Here is a 19,579-nt window from a genome sequence, read left to right on the forward strand (position 1 = left end):
TGGCTCCCATGGTTCTCTTTGGAGGGTGACAGTGAAATAACCAGTGTGTTTATGGTACAAAGAATTACATGGTGGATCGCAGTTGATCTTGTGCAGGGGCACACATACACAAGCACATAACGATCTATGCAATTGAGATAAAATCATTTTTGTAAGAGGCCATCTATGTGTGGTGGAGGATAGAACACGGACACTGTTGTCTTTGGATTGATTTTCATCACAGCACTTGTGTGGACTTACTTTAATCACTTTCATAATATGGACTTTTGTTTGTTTATCTGTATATAAATGCAGAGTTTTTATCTTGCGTTACATGGATTGTTTTTAGGATTAATCTCATATTATCACTATATATGTACTTGATTTTTTGAGTACCGTACCTGTCAAAGCAGCCCATTGTACCCGTCAGCGCAGCCCATCAGTTTACTTGTCACAGCAGCCCACCAGTGTACCTGTCAGCTCATCCACCAAGGTACTTCTCCGTGCAGCCCACCAGTGGACCTGTCAGCGCAGCCCACCAGTGAACCTGTCAGCGCAGCCCACCGGTGGACCAGTCAGCGCAGCCCATCAGTGGACCTTTCGAGGCATCCATCAGTGCAGTCTAATAAGCATACCCATCACAGAACCGCCATCACTGCCACCTATCAGCAGTTTACCTGTCGTAAAGCCACCATGTCCAAAAAATTGTATACTAGTGAGGAAGCATTTCAAATACTCAGTATGCCAGACGAGAGCAGTGGGGAGCTCTCACCATCTGATTTTGATTTGGAATATGAGCCAGTTGAAAGCAGTGGATCGGCGACTGAATCAGAGGGGAAAGCAGTCCCTCCCATAAAAAAGATAAAACACTCTGAAGACAAGCCAACCACCAGCAGCACCAAGGGTGAATCAGCAAACACCGATGGTTCTAGATCCCAAGATGAAAATCCCAGTACTAGCACTGGAATATCACATCAGACCCCAAGAAACAGGGCCCAAACATATCTTCCAGATGCCCTGACAAACTCATTATGGCTGCCTTCCAGCTCAGGATCAGCTAAAATCCCCTCTCACATTGCACAGCCAGGTGTGCAGGTCAAAACTGAAAATTATTCAGAAATTTTTTTTTTTAAATTTATTTTTCCCTGCCAATTTTCTTCAATTTTTTGTGAACCAGACTAAGCTTTCTGCCCAACAATATATAGAAAACAACCCCAACTCCTGCTCATCCGTTTGAATGGAGACATCTAACAGTCGAGGAGTTTAAATTGTTTTGTACTTAAACAAAATCGGGCTTACAAAAAAAAACCCAACATATACTTACAGGTCCACCCACTCCATCCATCACATTCTCATTTTTTCAGCTGTAATGCCCAGCTCATGCTATGACATGATCATGCGCTTCCTGCATTTCTGCAATAACTCACAGTGCCCTACCTAAAATCATCCTGGCTATGACAAACTATACAAAATTCCCCCCCTAATTATATTTGTTTTCTAAGAGATTTGCTGAATTTTATGTCCCTGACCAAAACATCTGTGTGGTCAAATCCCTTGTCCACTTTATTGCCTGGCTGGAAATCAAGCAATACATTCCCAGTAAAAGGGCTAATTATGAAGTACAGCTCAACAAGCTCTGCGAAAGAGCCACGAGATATGTGCATGCCTTCCGCATGTACTAAGCCAAACACTCCCAGCTCCAGCCCCCCGCTGAGTGCTCAACTTACATCAGCACAAGTGCAAAAATTGTCTGGGATCTGGCTTTTCCATTATTTCAAAAGGGCTATCACATCTACCTAAAGAATTATTACGCAAGTCTGCCACTTTTCTGCCACCAGTACTGTGAAAAAACCTTGTCCTGTGGCCTAAACACACAGGAAGGGCTTCCCACAGTCTCATGACCACAAGGCTACAAAGGGGGAATCAGTAAGTCTGAGGAACGAGGAAGTGTTGGCCATGAAGTGGATAATAAGACACCTCAGTGGATTTGGTACAGCCCTCTGTCAACAAGAAAGTCCCTCATTTGGTATAAAAAAGTTGCAATTTACCTTTAACATTTGGCCATTTTAATGCATATGTCACCTCCACCTTCCTCAAATTTACAGAAGATGTCATCACTGCCTTAAAATACCAGTAAAGATCTCCACCAGAAATCATTTGCTCAGAACTTCATCAGCGCCATTGCGCTGAGAACATTCCACCAAGAGAAACAGGAAGAAAACGCCCAAAAATATTTAGGTTATGCAGCAGAGGGGGAGTTAGGAAACACACCACTTTTCATTGTCCTCAACATCCTTCCCAACCTGGCCTATGCACTGGTGACTGCTTCCGACTTTATCGCATCACAGAAATATTAGTTCCCCTTATTTTTTAACAGCCTGCCATTTCCCCATTTCCAATACAGCATCTTTGCTGATCATTTACTTGCTGCCTCGATTGCCCATGCCTCTGCCTTCCAACTTAACACACCCTGGCCTGTTTACAGATGATGCCTCTGCTTGCTGTCTGGATTGTTTCTAAACCACGTTTCTGTCTTCTACCTAAACTGACCCTGGCCGGTTTATAGACAATGCCTCTGCCTGCTGTCTGGATTGTTTCTCAACCACATTTCTGCCTTGCACCTGCACTGACCTTGGCCTGTTAATCGACCATTTTTTTTGCCTGCCGCTTGTATTGATCTTTTGCCCTGCTACTATAGTAGTGGAATTCAAGATAGCACAGCCGTCTCACATAGATGAGGGGCTTCAGAGTAGTGTTTCGAGTAGAGAAAACCTGTAATGATCCAGGACTTTTTATGGACCATGCTCCTGCCTGATGCCTGGATCAAAATTTTGGCTGTAGTGACCACATCTCTACCTGAACTGACCCAGGACTTTTTATGGAACATGTTGCTTTTACCTAGATCAATACTTTGGTTGTGATGATCATATGTCTGCCTTTTGCCTGTACTAACCCAGGGCATTTTATAGACCATGTTGCTGCCTGTGGCCTAGATGGTTTCTTTGGCTGTTGCTGACCACATCTCTTCCTGCTTCCTGAACAACTGCTCTACTAAAACCACAGGTAAGCTTTTGCTTACCCTTTGGTCAGCTAGGCTGTGAAAAAGTCTCACATATATGGTATCACCATTCTCAAGAGGAGGAGCGGAATGTATTTTGGAGTGTAACTCTTACTATGTCCAAAAATTTTGAACTTTGTGGAAGAAAAATAAAATATTTTATTTCCACATTTTCCAAAAACTTGTGGAAAAAAAAATGACATGTTCAAAAGACTCATTATACCTCATATAATATATGTTGGGGTGCTTGCCTTCCAAAGCAGGGCAATTTTGTGGGTCTTTCCACTGTTCTGGTGCTCCAGGACCTTCAAAAGTGTGGTAGTCAGGAAATTAGATGTGTAATTTACATCCCTAAAACACCTGAAGGTGCTCGCCTCTCTACCTCGCTAGGCTGTGAAAAAAAGTCTCACACATGTGGTATATATTCTATATATATATATATATATATATATATATATATGTATATATATATATATATATATACATATATACATACATACTCAGGTATATATATACTCAGGAGTAGCAGAATGTATTTTGGGGTGTAACTGATAGTATGTCTATGCCATGTGAGAGAAAGAACTTGTTAGTATGACAATTTTGTGGAAAAAACCCAAATGTATTTAATTTCTTTATTTTGCAAAGAATTGTTGGGAAAAAAAAACAAAAGAAAACAAAAAACAAACAGAAAAAAAAAAAATACTAAATATCTTGGACTGTTCACTTTCCAAAAAGGGATCATTTGGGAGGTACTGTTGTGGCATTTTAGGGCCTGAAGAAATGAGTTACTAGTCAGTACATCAGGATTGATCAATTTTCACGTACCAAAGCTTGTAGATTAACTTTCACAAAGACTAAATCATATACACTGATTTGGGAAATTTTTTACCAAAGAAGTATAGCAGTTTAAATGTTGGACTAAATTAATAAAGAAAAACATTTGTCTCTATTATAAAACTTTGCAAATAAGAAAAATGCATTAAAAAACCTAAAAATCTCAAAAACTAAAAAACCCAGTGGTGATTAAATACTACCAAAAGAAAGCTCTATCTGTCTCAAAAAAAATTATAAAAACTTAATTTGTTCTGAAAAGAAGGAAGAAAATCTGCCAGTAGGATTGCAAGTAACGGTTTTACTGGGATCAGTGATAATAAGCACCATACTAGCTCCAGGGGAATAAAGAAGAGGGAGTTTATGGACAAAACCTGCATAACGCATGCAAAATTGTCACTCAGATTGACTGCCACAGCTCTGGACAAGCTCTTCAGGGAATCTACAAAGCAAGCTCTCATGGCATTGTTATGTGCTTTCAAGGAGACACATGCCAGCATGCCACTGCAGAGAAACATGGTTTTAATGGTTGAACTGGATGGACTTTTGTCTTTTTTCAGCCAGACTAACTATGTAACTATATAAGAAACAGCCACTGCAGGCCAGTCACAATGAGATAATCAATAATTTGTAAAATTGGGAAAACACCCAACCTCTAACAGAACATTAAAGGATAAGTTCACCTTTAGTAACATGTTATACCCATATTTAGGGTGCAACATGTAACATGTTAGTAACTGAGAAGCTCCCCCTAGCCCTCATTGTGATAGTGGGCCGGGGATCTACTCCCCTCATCTGCTGTCACAATTTAAAAAAACTCTGCCCACATCATTCATTCACAGACAGCTACACTGACAGTTTGCAGAAGACTAAGAATGCTTTACAGTCTCCTAATAAAAAAATATTAAAATGCACATTTTTTTTTACCTGCAAAAAGATTTTTTTTTTTTTTAAAGATAAACTTATCCTTTAAGCTAAATTGAGCAGGCTATTTATGAGAAGAGATATGGCCGCAAGGGGCTAATTTTCTGTCCAGTGTAAAATCCTTCTGCGGGTGACAGGATAACCCCACAGCTAATATTTATGAAACAATGGCTACTTCGGAAATTACTTTCCTATACCAAACTCAGCTTCCCTATCATTTATAGCAGCGGTTCTCAACCTGTGGGTCGCGACGCCTTTCGGGGTCGAACAACCATTTCACAGGGGTCTCCTAAGACCATCGGAAAACACATATTTCAGATGGTCTTAGGAACCGAGACATCGCTCCTCTATCAGTCTCCAGGCGGGTCCGCCCACATGCAGATACGTCCACATTTCCCTGGACCGCGATGTGTGCGCGGGATGACATGCCGCCCCTGTCATCTGGCCACATCCTCGGGATCACTCAACAGCTCCGCCTCCTCGCCAGTGATTGGCCGCTGGAACTGTAGCTCAGGAGAGGCACACAGGCGGCCAATCACCGGCGAGGAGGTGGAGCTTGGAGAGGTGGAGCCGAGCAGCAGCGCGAAGATCAAAGAAGATTGAGCGAGAGAGCGGCCGGAGAGGGAAGACAGCTGACAGGTAAGTGTCTGTAGCGTGCAGATGGTGCTGCTGCAGCCAGGTATGCTGGCTGTAGATGGGAGAGGGAGAGAGCGAGCCCAGGCTGGAGCAGGAGTCAGCAAGGTAAGTATCATTGGTGTCAGTGGGAGGAATAGCCCCATCATTGGTGTCACTAATACCAATGATGGGGCACAATTCCTCCCACTGACACCAATGATGGGGCACTATTTCCCCCCCCCACTGACACCAACGATGGGGAACTATTCCTCCCCCCACTGACACCAACGATGGGGCACTATTCCTCCCCCCACTGGCACCATCGATGGGGCACTATTCCTCCCCACTGACACCAATGATGGGGCACAATTCCCCCCCACACTAGTATCAATGATGGGGCACTATTCCCACTGACACCAATAATGGGGCACTATTCCTCCCACACCGACACCAATGATGGGGCACTATTCCTCCCACTGACACCAACAATGTGGCACTGTTCCTCCCACTGATACCAGTGATGGGACACTATTCCTCCCACTGACACCAACGATGGGACACTATTCCTCCCACTGACATCAGTGATGTGACACTACTCCACTCACTGACACCAATGATGTGGCACTACTCTCACTGCAAAATTAGTTATGAAGTAGCAACGAAAATAATGTTATGATTGGGGGTCACCACAACATGAGGAACTGTATTAAAGGGTCGCGGCATTAGGAAGGTTGAGAACCACTGATTTATAGGTTGGGCTGTATTTAGGATTTACTGTATATTTTATCTAATAATACTATAAAATCTGAAAAGAGATCAAAGTACGCAGTTTTTACTAAGCAAAAAACAGTTTCATTGCTAAGCATGATCATTGCTTTTTAAGAATTCCTGCTAAACAATACAAAGTAAATCTATAGCCCAAACTTTTTTATTTTGAAGAGTTTCAAGATAATTAAAGATATCTCTTCACCTCTTAGGTATCGCCTGCATAATTCAGATGTACTCATTTTGTATCCAGGAGCAAGGCTTACCAAGGAATATAGATGATCAATCACCCCAAAAGCGACACAGATAGAAATAAAAACTGGGCAGATGCCCTAACATTTCAGTACTCTATGCAAAATAACAATAAAAAAAAAAACACTTTCACAATTTATATCCCAGTAGCTTCAGTAACAGTTTTCATAATCATACTCCCTATGCTACCTTTAACTACCCTGTAACCCTCTCCATGGCAACATTACTATGACTTAAAGTAGAACTATAGGCAAAACTTTTTTTTTTCAATTTGTATACCGTAAGGGAAGGTTATAACCCCCATCACGTTTTTTTTGCCATCTATGACCCATTGGGGAGATTTTCCTTTACTTCCTGTTCCATAACCAAAATAGGAAGTGAGAAGAAATCTCTGCAAATTAAGTAAATTTTTTGTTTCCCCCCCAGGTCACCAGAACAAGCGACTCCATTTGAAGATTTCCCCTCTATTACTGTTGTGGGGAAAACCGAGAATTTGGATTTTCTTTTACTTCCACATTTGGTGATAATGCTAAACAGGACAAATATAGAGCGTTAATCGTCTTAAAGGGGACAAAGACACCAATAAAACCTGATAGGTGTTCTAATCCATCTCCACTGTGTCCAAAACTAAAAAAGTTTTGCCTATAGTTCTACTTTAACGTTATGTTTGGTTTACCTACTAATTGTATATCTGTGAGCTGTAATACAATGTTCTGGCAACATTGCTTGTACACCAACCATTCTCTTTGAGAATTTTCTAAAATGGATAATATATAGTCATACCTTATCTAGTTCATCCTCCAGCAAACATGCATCAAGGTGAAGATCTTGAAAGTGTTTCTCTTTCACAGTTTTAATGACTTGATACATTTCAGCATAATCCACTGTGGTCAGGTGAGAGAAGTTGATATGTGGTGGAATAAGATCATAGCTCAGAATATGAGAATTTAAATATCCAAGAATTTTTTCAGCATTTCTGCAAGAGGAAACAGAAATCAGTGAAACAGAACAAAATTTACCTTTGTATATAGTATGTAGTTGGTCTGCTGAACAAAATTATACTAAAGGATAAGTTCACCTATGGGAACATGTTACATGTTCCATCCATTTTTCGGGTGGAACATGTAACATGTTCCCATAGCTGCAGCCGCAGCAGCCACCCTTCCTCCCTCTGACAGATAGTACGGGGAAATTCTCACTGTACGATCTGTCAGATTTGAAAACAGAGCGTCTGTACGGGGCTCTGCCCACACAGCAGCATAATTCATGCACGGACTTCCATGAATGAATGAACTGCAAGTTTTGACAGCCTTAGCAGCTGTGGAGCGCCGTGGTAGTTCATTGAAGCTTCCTGTCAGTATATCTGCTTGATTGTACATCCCAGCTAATATTATGACAGCCTGCAGGACCTACTGATCACTGGTGCAATGCTTTCCAGGCTCCTGTAGACAAAAATAAAAAATGCACTTTTTTTTACCTGCAAAATAAATGTACATTTATTATTTTTTTCTAAAAAGGTGAACTTTTCCTTTAACTAGTACTGTAGATAGAAGAGCTTAGGAAGTGTGGAGCAGCCACTTTGCCCTGGTTCACACTATTAATTTAAATAGGCTTCCTTGCCGGTGTTTTCCACAAAAACAAGGTGCATACACCTTTTTAAAAACACGACCGCAGGTAAATTGCAATTTCCCTGCAGTTCCCACACCAGCAAACGTGCTGCAGGCGGAGATGCGTGAGGTACCATTCAAAATGAATGGCAACACTGTGCGTCCCCCCTAAGACCAGTGCGATTTTCCTGTGGGTGGTTGTGGGTGCAGGAAAAGATGCAATTCCCACACCTGCAACTAGTCCACACAGTGTGAAGCATGGCTTATTCACTGTAGTTAACATGCAAGATCTTTTTAAAAGGTGAATGTCAGATGATTTGTAGGGATTTTGTACTTTACTGAAAGCGAAACATCTTTGCACAATAGAGGAATATTTGCTATAAAATCTGCAGATACTATTGAGTTTTGAGTTCATTATCACCAGTTGTAAAAGAGAGGAAAAAGAAAAATGAAACAAATAGAACTGCTAAACAGGTGAAACTTGAAAAATTAGAATATCGTGCAAAAGTTCATTTATTTCAGTAATGCAACTTAAAAGGTGAAACTAGTATATGAGATAGACTCATTACATGCAAAGCAAGATAGGCCAAGCCGTGATTTGTCATAATTGTGATGAATATGGCTTACAGCTTATGAAAACCCCAAATCCGCAATCTCAGAAAATTTGAATATTGTGAAAAGGTGCAATATTCTAGGCTCAAAGTGTCCCACTCTAATCAGCTAATTAAGCCATAACACCTGCAAAGGGTTTCTGAGCCTTTAAACGGTCTCTCAGTCTGGTTCAGTAGGAATCACAATCATGGGAAAGACTGCTGACCTGACAATTGTGCAGAAAACCATCATTGCCACCCTCCATAAGCAGGGAAAGCCTCAAAAGGTAATTGCAAAAGATGTTGGATGTTCCCAAAGTGCTGCATCAAAGCACATTATTAGAAAGTTATATGGAAGGGAAAAGTGTGGAAGAAAAAGGTGCACAAGTAGCAGGGATGACCGCAGACTGGAGAGGATTGTCAGGAAAAGGCCATTCAAAAGTGTTGGGGACTTTCACAAGGAGTGGACTGAGGCTGGAGTCAGTGCATCAAGAGCCACCACACCCAGACGGATCCTGGACATGGGCTTCAAATGTCGTATTCCTCTTCTCAAGTGCTCCTTAACAACAAACAATGTCAGAAGCGTCTTACCTGGGCTAAAGAAAAACAGACCTGGTCTGTTGCTCAGTGGTCCAAAGTCCTCTTTTCTGATGAGAGCAACATTTGCATCTCATTTGGAAACCAAGGACCCAGAGTACGGAGGAAGAATGGAGAGGCACACACTGCAAGATGCTTGAAGTCCAGTGTGAAGTTTCTACAGTCTGTGTTGATTTGGGGAGCAATGTCATCTGCTGATGTTTGTCCACTGTGCTTCATTAAGTCCAGGGTTAACGCAGCCGTCTACCAGGAGATTTTGGTGCACATCATGCTTCCTTCCGCAGACGAGCTTTATGGGGATGCTGACTTCATTTTCCAGCAGGACTTGGCACCTGCCCACACTGCCAAAAGCACTAAAACCTGGTTCAATGACCACGGGATTACTGTGCTTGATTGGCCAGCAAACTCTCCTGACCTGAACCCCATAGAGAATCTATGGGGCATTGCCAAGAGAAAGATGAGAGACATGAGAGCGAACAATGCAGAAGAGCTGAAGGCCGCTATCGAAGCATCCTGGTCTTCCATAACGCCTCAGCAGTGCCACAGGCTGATAGCTTCCATGCCACGCCGCATTGAGGCAGTAATTGCTGCAAAAGGGGCCCAAACCAAGTACTGAGTACATATGCATGCTTATACTTTTCAGAGGTCCGATATTGTTCTATGTACAATCCTTGTTTTATTGATTGCATGTAATATTCAAATTTTCTGAGATTGTGGATTTGGGGTTTTCATGAGCTGTAAGCCATAATCATCACAATTATTACAAATCACAGCTTGAACTATCTTGCTCTGCATGTAATGAGTCTATCGCATATATTAGTTTCACCTTTTAAGTTGCATTACTGAAATAAATGAACTTTTGCACAATATTCTAATTTTTCGAGTTTCATCTGTACAGTGGGGATTGAAAGTTTGGGCACCCCAGCTAAAAATTTGTATTAATGTGCATAAAGAAGCCAAGGAAAGATGGAAAAATCTCCAAAAGGCATCACATTACAGATTAGACATTCTTATAATATGTCAACAAAAGTTAGATTTTATTTCCATCATTTACACTTTCAAAATAACAGAAAACAAAAAAATGGCGTCTGCAAAAGTTTGGGCACCCTGCAGAATTTATAGCATGCACTGCCCCCCAAGCTGAGACCTGCCAGTGTCATGGATTGTTCTCAATCATCATCTGGGAAGACCAGGTGATGTCAATCTCAAAGGTTTTAAATGCCCAGACTCATCTGACCTTGCCCCAACAATCAGCACCATGGGTTCTTCTAACCAGTTGTCTAGAAAACTGAAACTGAAAATAGTTGACGCTCACAAAGCTGGAGAAGGCTATAAGAAGATAGCAAAGCGTTTTCACATGTCAATATCCTCTGTTCGGAATGTAATTAAGAAATGGCAGTCATCAGGAACAGTGAAAGTTAAAGCAAGATCTGGAAGATCAAGAAAAATATCAGACAGAACAGCTCGCAGGATTGTGAGAAAAACAATTCAAAACCCACGTTTGACTGCACGATCCCTCCAGAAAGATCTGGCAGACACTGGAGTTGTGGTACACTATTCCACTATAAAGAGATACTTGTACAAATATGGTCTTCATGGAAGAGTCATCAGAAGAAAACCTCTTCTACGTCCTCACCACAAAAATCATCGTTTGAACTTTGCAAATGAACATATAGACAAGCCTGATGCATTTTGGAAACAAGTTCTGTGGGCCGATGAGGTTAAAATTGAACTTTTTGGCCGGAATGAGCAAAGGTACGTTTGGAGAAGAAGGGGCACAGAATTGAATGAAAAGAACTTCTGTCCAACTGTTAAGCATGGGGTTGGATCAATCATGCTTTGGGGTTGTGTTGCAGCCAGTGGCACAGGGAACATCTCACGAGTAGAAGGAAAAATGGATTCAATAAAATTCAGCAAATTTTGGGTGGTAACTTGATGCCATCTGTGAAAAAGCTGAAGTTAAAGAGAGGATGGCTTCTACAAATGGATAATGATCCTAAACACACCTCGAAATCCACGGGGGATTACATCAAGAGGCGTAAACTGAAGGTTTTGCCATGGCCTTCACAATCTCCTGACCGCAACATAATTGAAAATCTATGGATAGACCTTAAAAGAGCAGTGCGTGACAGACAGCCCAGAAAGAACTGGAAGACTTTTGTAAGGAAGAATGGGCAAAGATACCTCAAACAAGAATTGAAAGACTCTTTGCTGGCTACAAAAAGCGTTTACAAACTGTGATACTTGCCAAAGGGGGCAGTGCATGCTATAAATTCTGCAGGGTGCCCAAACTTTTGCAGACGCCATTTTTTTGTTTTCTGTTATTTTGAAAGTGTAAATGATGGAAATAAAATCTAACTTTTGTTGACATATTATAAGAATGTCTAATCTATAATTTGATGCCTTTTGGAGATTTTTCCTCTTTCCTTGGCTTCTTTATGCACATTAATACAAATTTTTAGCTGGGGTGCTCAAACTTTCGATCCCCACTGTACATGCCTTAAAGCGGAGCTTCACCCAATAAAGGAAGTTCCACTTTTGGTCCTAGTTTTGATAGGTGCCCACTCCCACTTCCACTCAGATTGCCTAGGAGATACGAGTGGAAGTTCTCCTCCCCCCCTCCCCATCCCGCAGTCTTCTGGGACACTTCACAGGTCCCAGAAGACTGCATGACCACTCAAAGTACATGGCAGCGCGCATGCACAGTAGCTAGCCGGCTTCCTACAGTTAGCATACCAGCACTGGGAACCCCAAGTTAAGAACTATCCCAGATGAGGATGGCGCTGGATCCCTGGACAGGTAATTAAAAGTCAGCAACTACTGACTAGCTGCTGACTTATTTTTTTCTCCAGGTGAAGAACCGCTTTAAGTAACAAGTAATTATGACAAACAACTAACTGACATAAGCGATTATAAAAATAGTTGTCAACTATTTTCATTATCGATTAGTTGGTCAACCTATTAGTTTGCCTGCATACAAAATGCATTGCTTACATATCAGGAAATACAGTGCAGTGTCAATATAAACAGTGCAGCACACATACAGCTCTATTCCTAGATTGTAAGCTCCAACAAGCAGGGCCCTCTTTTTCCTCTTGTTCCAAATTGTATTGTCACTGTAATGTCTACCTTCATTTTGTAAAGCACTGCGCAAACTGTTGGTGCTATATAAATCATGAATAATAATAATACACAGTCTATACGTTAGTATGTGCCTGAGAACTTGTGAATGTGTGAGGAGCAATGCCTAATGGGACATCTACTCCTGGGCAGGAGGAAAGGGGGTTTAAGTGATTCTAAAGGGAGACTTTTTTTTACCTTGCTAGAGGGGCAATCTATATTATACTTTGAGGAGAAGCCAGAAGAGCTGGCGGGGGACCCCAGAAGTGGAGGATCATGGCTGCTCTGTGCAAAAACCACTGCCCAGAAGAGATAAGTATAACATGTTTGTCATTTTAAAAAAAAATCCAACGTTTACAATCACTTTAACCTTCTTAGCGGTCTGATTATGTCAGTATTTCTGTGCTAAAAGCGATACATTTTTTTGCATGGAAATATATTGTTTTTTTATTGTAGGCCTGTAATTCTTATGAATAACTCACTGAAATCTGTCAGAACAAGAGTTTAGTAAACATCCCGGGTATGATAAAATTTGAAACATGAAATCATAAAATATAATAATCATAAAAAATAATAATATAATAAAAAATTGTATTCAATGTAATCAAACCAAAAACACTGAAATTTGAAATAGAGCGCCAAGTTCACACATCGCTGAGCTCAGTCGCAGAATCGTTTTCAGTGTCTGATGGCGAATTTCCCCACGAATCCTTATCACTCAATTCTGCAAGTGGTTCTAATTTACTATCACTGTTCTCTAGCTGGTCTAAAACCACTTTTGACCTAAAGGGATACTTTTTGGACGCCATGGACGTTTCTCAGTTTCCAGGCAGAAAGAACAGTAAAAATGCAGGCAGGGCACAGGACAAAGCACTAGGGACAAAATGTATGTGAAATGGTTTGATACATTAATGTAATACTAATAGATTTTAGTGTATTGAGTGAAAGTCACGTTTTTACATTTTTGAAATTCCCGCCAGTTCCGTGCCCCGTACATCCCAACACTCGCAGGGAACGGAACCCGGATGCCGGCATCGGCCGGAGGACATGGCCAGGGACGCTGCAGAGGGGACTTCGTGGGAGCACAGACAAGGTAAGTGAGGAGGAATCCCTGAGCAACGCTGCAGGGTAATCCTGAGTGTAGCTCGGGGTTCTGAAAGTTCTGGTACTGAAAGTTTACCCGAGCTACACTCGGGGGTACCACCAGGGAGGTTAACCACTTCCCAACCGCCCGCACGTAATGTACTGTACGTAATCGTATGTCGCTCTGGCTGTACTAACACAAGGGGGCGCAGCGCTCCCCTCATCACGACTGCTGGAATGAAGAACCATGAACGGGACCTGGAGCTATACGATCACATGATCAGAATGTAAGCAAAGCTGTTATGAATCAATCTCATTCATAACAGCTCTGCTTCTCTTCCTAGTGAGCTGTAATTGGCCCACAGCTGTCACATGATACATGGGGTCAAGCAAAGCACCCAGTACCATGTGACCAGCTCAAGCCAATCACAGATCACTATCCTGATCTATCAAACCTTAACTAATTCAAGACAGTTCAAGAATGAGTTAGGTTCCGACAGTTAGGGCAGAGGAGAGATTTAGAGTCTGATAGACCCCAGATTTCTCAAAAAAGAATAAATGACAATGCCCATTGATGATATAGGGGATATTTGAATTCCCTGTAATAGCATTAAAAGTAATAGCAAATGATCTATTTCTCCTGCAAAGCAAAGTGTAAAAAAAAAAAACCCTGACCACCCCCCCCCCCCACAGTAGTACAATGTTATTATGGTAACATTGTACTATTCTGATAAAAGTATTTGAAAAAAAAAAATCTCTAACTACTTGTCAAACACTTACCCACATTTTGCGGGCAAGCAGCAGCTCTTGGAAAAGCGACGTAATCTTGCATCACTTCCTATTTTGGGGTGTGAACGCACCTGCGCCCACCCCTCCCACCTGTCGGTCCAGGGAGAGAAGTGAGAGCACCGCACCGAGTAAAAGCACTACATTTTACACACACACACACACGTTAGATTAGCACATTTAACCCTTTGATCACCCCTTCACCCAGCCAGTGCCATTAGTGTTAGTAATAGACACTGTGTTAGTATATAGAATTTTTCACTGATCACTGTATTCCTTCCACTAGCGACATCAGTTAACATCAGGGTTAGTTAGCACCCCACCCATCCAGGGTCAGCTAGCGTTAGATTACCCGCACATTAGCCACTATCGCACTCACGCTATATGTCGCTGATATGCCCCATTACTAGTATAGCGTTTGTACAGCTCAAGATATTGATCACGTACAGAACTATAGTAGTGCCTCCTTTGTATAGTGTCAGCAAAAACGCTGCCAGCACTAGTGTTTAGCCCCTCTGCTGTTTTTCACAGAAGATTTGTACCAATTGATTGTGGGCCAAAGCAATTTATACGAGCAACAGTACATGGCTGCCCACCCAATTTCAGCGCTTTCCAGACAATTCGCATATAAAACCATCACGGCTGCTGAATTTAAAACTCTTTTGGGCCTAACCCACAACATGGGTATTACAGAAAAGAATGAGTTGCGGTCATGTTGATCCACAGAGCCAATTTATCATATGCCTGTGTTCTCTGCTGTTACATACAGTTGTGTTCAAAATAATAGCAGTGTGTTGAAAAAAGTGAATAAAGCTCAAAATCCTAATAGCTTTTATTTCCATACACACAAATGCATTGGGAACACTATACATTCTATTCCAAATCAAAACACGAAGAAAAATATATCAAGTTTGTGTTGTTCCTATAAAAAAATTGAAGAAAGTGAATATTAGACTGTTCAAAAAAATAGCAGTGTTTGTATTCTTCTTTACAAACTCAAACATTCACTATATAAACTGAAAAATGTTTGAAGATTTTGCTTTTCTTTGAATCACTTAATATTTAGTTGTATAACCACTGTTTCTGAGAACTGCTGTACATCTGTGTTGCATGGAGTCAACCAACTCCTGGCACCTGTGAACAGGTATTCCAGCTCAGGATGATTGGACTACCGTATTTTCCGGCGTATAAGACGACTTTTTACCCCATGAAAATCTTCTCAAAAGTCGGGGGTCGTCTTATACGCCGGTATACGGCATGCTGACACTTTTTAGGGAGGCGGCTCGGTGCCGCCGCCGCCACCCCCCCTTCCAACGGAAGGGACACTAAGTACAGGGGTGGGCTGCTGTCTCTTACCTGGCTCCGGTCCCGCGACGACCCGGTCCAGGAAGCGCGGCTGCTCCTTCATTAGGTTCGGCCACTGGATGTTCACACGGCTGCTCGGCTCCGCCTCCTCACCGGTGATTGGCCGCCAGAACTGTAGCTCAGGAAAGGCACACAGGCGGCCAATCACCGGTGAGGAGGCGGAGCCGAGCGGCCCCACGAAAATCGAGTGAAGGAGCGGCCGGTAAGTGTGCCGTGCAGAGGTGCTGCTGCAACCACATATGCTGGCTGCAGCAGCACCATACTAGAACAGGTGTAATTGGTGTCACTGGGAGGAATAGTGCCCCATCATTGGTGTCACTGATACCAATGATGGGGCATTATTCCTCCCACTGACACCAACGATGGGGCACTATTCCTCCCCCTACTGACACCAATGATGGGATACTATTCCTCCCACTGACACCAATGATGGGACTTTATTCCTCTCACTGATACTAATGTTTTAACACTATTCCTCCCACTGACACCAATGATGGGACACTATTCCTCCCACTGACACCAATGTTCAGACACTATTCCTCCCACTGACACCAATGATGGGGCACGATTCCTCCCACTGACACCAAAGATTGGGCACTATTCCCCCCACTGATACCAATGATGGGGCGCTATTCCTGCCACTGATACAAATGATGGGGCACTATTCCCCCCACTGATACCAATGATGGGGCGCTATTCCTGCCACTGATACCAATGATGGGGCACGATTCCTCCCACTGACACCAATGATGGGGCACTATTCCTCCCACTGACACCAATGATGGGGCGCTATTCCTCCCACTGACACCAATGTTGGGACACTATTCCTCCCACTGACACCAATGATGGGACACTATTCCTCCCACTGACACCAATGTTGGGACACTATTCCTCTCACTGACACCAATGTTGGGACACTATTCCTCCCACTGACACCAATGTTGGGACACTATTCCTCCCACTGACACCAATGTTGGGACACTATTCCTCCCACTGACACCAATGATGGGACACTATTCCTCCCACTGACACCAATGTTGGGACACTATTCCTCCCACTGACACCAATGATGGGGCACGATTCCTCCCACTGACACCAAAGATGGGGCACTATTCCCCCCACTGATACCAATGATGGGGCGCTATTCCTCCCACTGATACCAATGATGGGGCACGATTCCTTCCACTGACACCAATGATGGGGCGCTATTCCTCCCACTGACACCAATGTTGGGACACTATTCCTCCCACTGACACCAATGATGGGACACTATTCCTCCCACTGACACCAATGTTGGAACACTATTCCTCCCACTGACACCAATGTTGGGACACTATTCCTCCCACTGACACCAATGTTGGGACACTATTCCTCCCACTGACACCAATGTTGGGACACTATTCCTCCCACTGACACCAATGTTGGGACACTATTCCCCCCACTGATACTAATGATGGGGCACTATTCCTGCCACTGATGCCAATGATTGGGCACGATTCCGCCCACTGACACCAATGATAGGGCACGGTTCCTCCCACTGACACCAATGATGGGGCGCTATTCCTCCCACTGACACCAATGATGGGGTGCTATTCCTCCCACTGACACCAATGATGGGGCACGATTCGTCGCTCTGACACCAATGATGGGGCACTATTCCTCCCACTAATACCAATGATGGGGCACTATTCCTCCCACTGACACCAAGGATGGGACACTATTCCTCCCACTAATAGCAATGATGAGACACTATTCCTCCCACTGACACCAATGATGGGGCAGGATTCTTCCCACTGGTGTGGATTGGAAGAGGGGTAGTCTTATACGGCGAGTATAGCCCAAACACTACATTTTAACAGGAAAAGTAGGGGGTCGTCTTATACGCCCAGTCGTCTTATACGCCAGAAAATACGGTACATTCCACAGTTCTTCTCTATTTCTTGGTTTTGCCTGAAAAACTGCATTTTTGATGTCACCCCACAAGTTTTCTTTTGGCTTAAGATCCGGGGATTGGGCTGGCCACTCCATAACGTCAATCTTGTTGGTCTGGAACCAAGATGTTGCACGTTTACTGGTGTGTTCGGGGTCGTTGTCTTGTTGGAACACCCATTTCAAGGGCATTTCCTCTTCAGCATAAGGCAGCATGACCTCTTCAAGTATTCTGATGTATTCAAACTGCTCCATGATCCCTGGTATGCAATAAATAGGCCCAACATCCCTATATCATGATGCTTGCGTAACCATGCTTCACTGTCTTCACAGTGTACTGTGGCTTGAATTCAGTGTTTGGGGGTCATCTGACAAACTGTCTCTGGCCATTAGACCCAAAAAGAACAATCTTACTTTCATCAGTCCACAAAATGTTGCGCCATTTCTCTTTAGGCCAGTCAATGTGCTCTTTGGCAAATTGTAACCTCTTCAGCACGTCTTTTTTTCAACAGTGGGACTTTGCGGGCGTTTCTTGCAGATAGCTTGGCTTCACATATGCGTCTTCTAATTGTAACAGTACTCACAGGTAACTTTAGACCTTCTTTGTCCTTCCTGGAGCTGATTGTTGTCTGAGTCCTTGTCATTTTGGCTATTCTTCTATCCAATCAAATGGTAGTTTTTCGCTTTCTACCACGTCTTTCAGGTTTTGGTTGCCATTTTAAAGCATTTGCGATTATTTTAGCTGAGCAGCCTATCATTTTCTGCACTTCTTTATATGTTTTCCCCTCTCCAATCAACTTTTTAATCAAGGTACGCCGTTCTTCTAAACAATGTCTGGAATGACCCATTTTCCTCAGAATTTCAGAGAGAAATGCACTGTAACCAGCATGTACCACATTTGCTGCCTTCCTTCCTTAAATAAGGGCAATAATTGCCACCTGTTTTTCAAAGAATGAATGACCTCACTAATAGAACTCCACACTGCTATTATTTTGACCATACCCCTTTCAATTAGTGATTCAATTACACAGAATCAGCAGCATGCATGTCATGACTGTTGGGTCTGTTAGATTTATATTACTCTACACCTGCTAGTATATTATTTGCCATGTAGAAATATCATTTCTACCAAAAACAGTGATTGATCAGGTTAGTGATGTCTGACTGCTATTATTTTGCACACAACTGTATATGTCCAACATGGACTAGCAATGTACTGGTACGTTGCTGGATTTTGAGTGGTTATACCGGGATGATCTGGTTCTGGTTATACCAGGCATCAATCTGGTACCGTTTTTTTCAGCTGGCGGGCGGCTTTCATGTAAAAGCAATCCTAGTGGCCAATTAGCTGCTGAATTTTTTTTTTACGAGCAGCGGGAAGGGACATTTCCCCCCCGCCTTCCACAGTTTTCTTGGGCTCTCTTGTCCCACAGGGAAATCAATGCAACCGGAAGTTCTGCTGGCTGACCATAGAGCTGATCAGAGACCAGAAGGGCTCCAATCATCTCTATAGTCTAAGAGACAAGAAGCTACAATTCATTTCATCACTTCAGTTTAGCAGGATATAAACAGCGCCATTTGTAAATTGGGAAAGCATCTGATCACACCGATCTTGGTGAGATTAGATAATGTAAGGGCAGAAGAGAGATTTAGAGTCTGATAGACCCCAGATTTCTCAAAAAAGAATATATGACAGCGCCCATTGACGTTATAGGGGATATTTGCATTCCCTGTAATAGCATTAAAAGTGATCAAAAACAAAATAAAAAAATGAAAGGGACAATGTAAAAAGAATTTAAAAAACTGAAATAACAAAAAAAAAAAAAAAAAAAGAAAAAAAAGAAAGCAAAGCACCCTTGCCTCCCTGCGTGCACAAGCGTTGACCCGCGTCAGTATGTAAACAGCGGTTGCACCATGAATGTGAGGTGTCACCGCGAATGTCAGATTGAGGGCAGAAATTCTAGCACTAGACCTCCTGTGTAAATATAAATTGGTGACCTGTAAAGGCTTTTAAAGAGTCACCTATCGAAAATGTACTGCCATCCAAAATGTATGTACTTTGTTGCCATTGCACGGGC

At 42.6% G+C, this 19,579-nt stretch overlaps 1 protein-coding gene across 2 annotated transcripts in view; it reads right to left on the minus strand.

The window, feature by feature from the left end:
* The window catches only part of SLC6A17 (solute carrier family 6 member 17), a 450,753-nt gene that overhangs the window by 182,909 nt on the left and 248,265 nt on the right, over window positions 1–19,579 (minus strand). For both annotated transcript variants that reach the window (XM_089657075.1, XM_089657076.1), the window contains exon 8: window positions 7,208–7,400. In XM_089657075.1, coding sequence (XP_089513201.1) covers window positions 7,208–7,400 — 193 coding nt within the window. The remainder of the gene's footprint in view (window positions 1–7,207; window positions 7,401–19,579) is intronic.

The sequence above is a fragment of the Staurois parvus genome, unplaced genomic scaffold, assembly GCF_062004578.1.
Source record: "Staurois parvus isolate SC_StPar_1 unplaced genomic scaffold, SC_StPar_1.0 ptg000961l, whole genome shotgun sequence".
NCBI classification, from domain to species: domain Eukaryota; kingdom Metazoa; phylum Chordata; class Amphibia; order Anura; family Ranidae; genus Staurois; species Staurois parvus.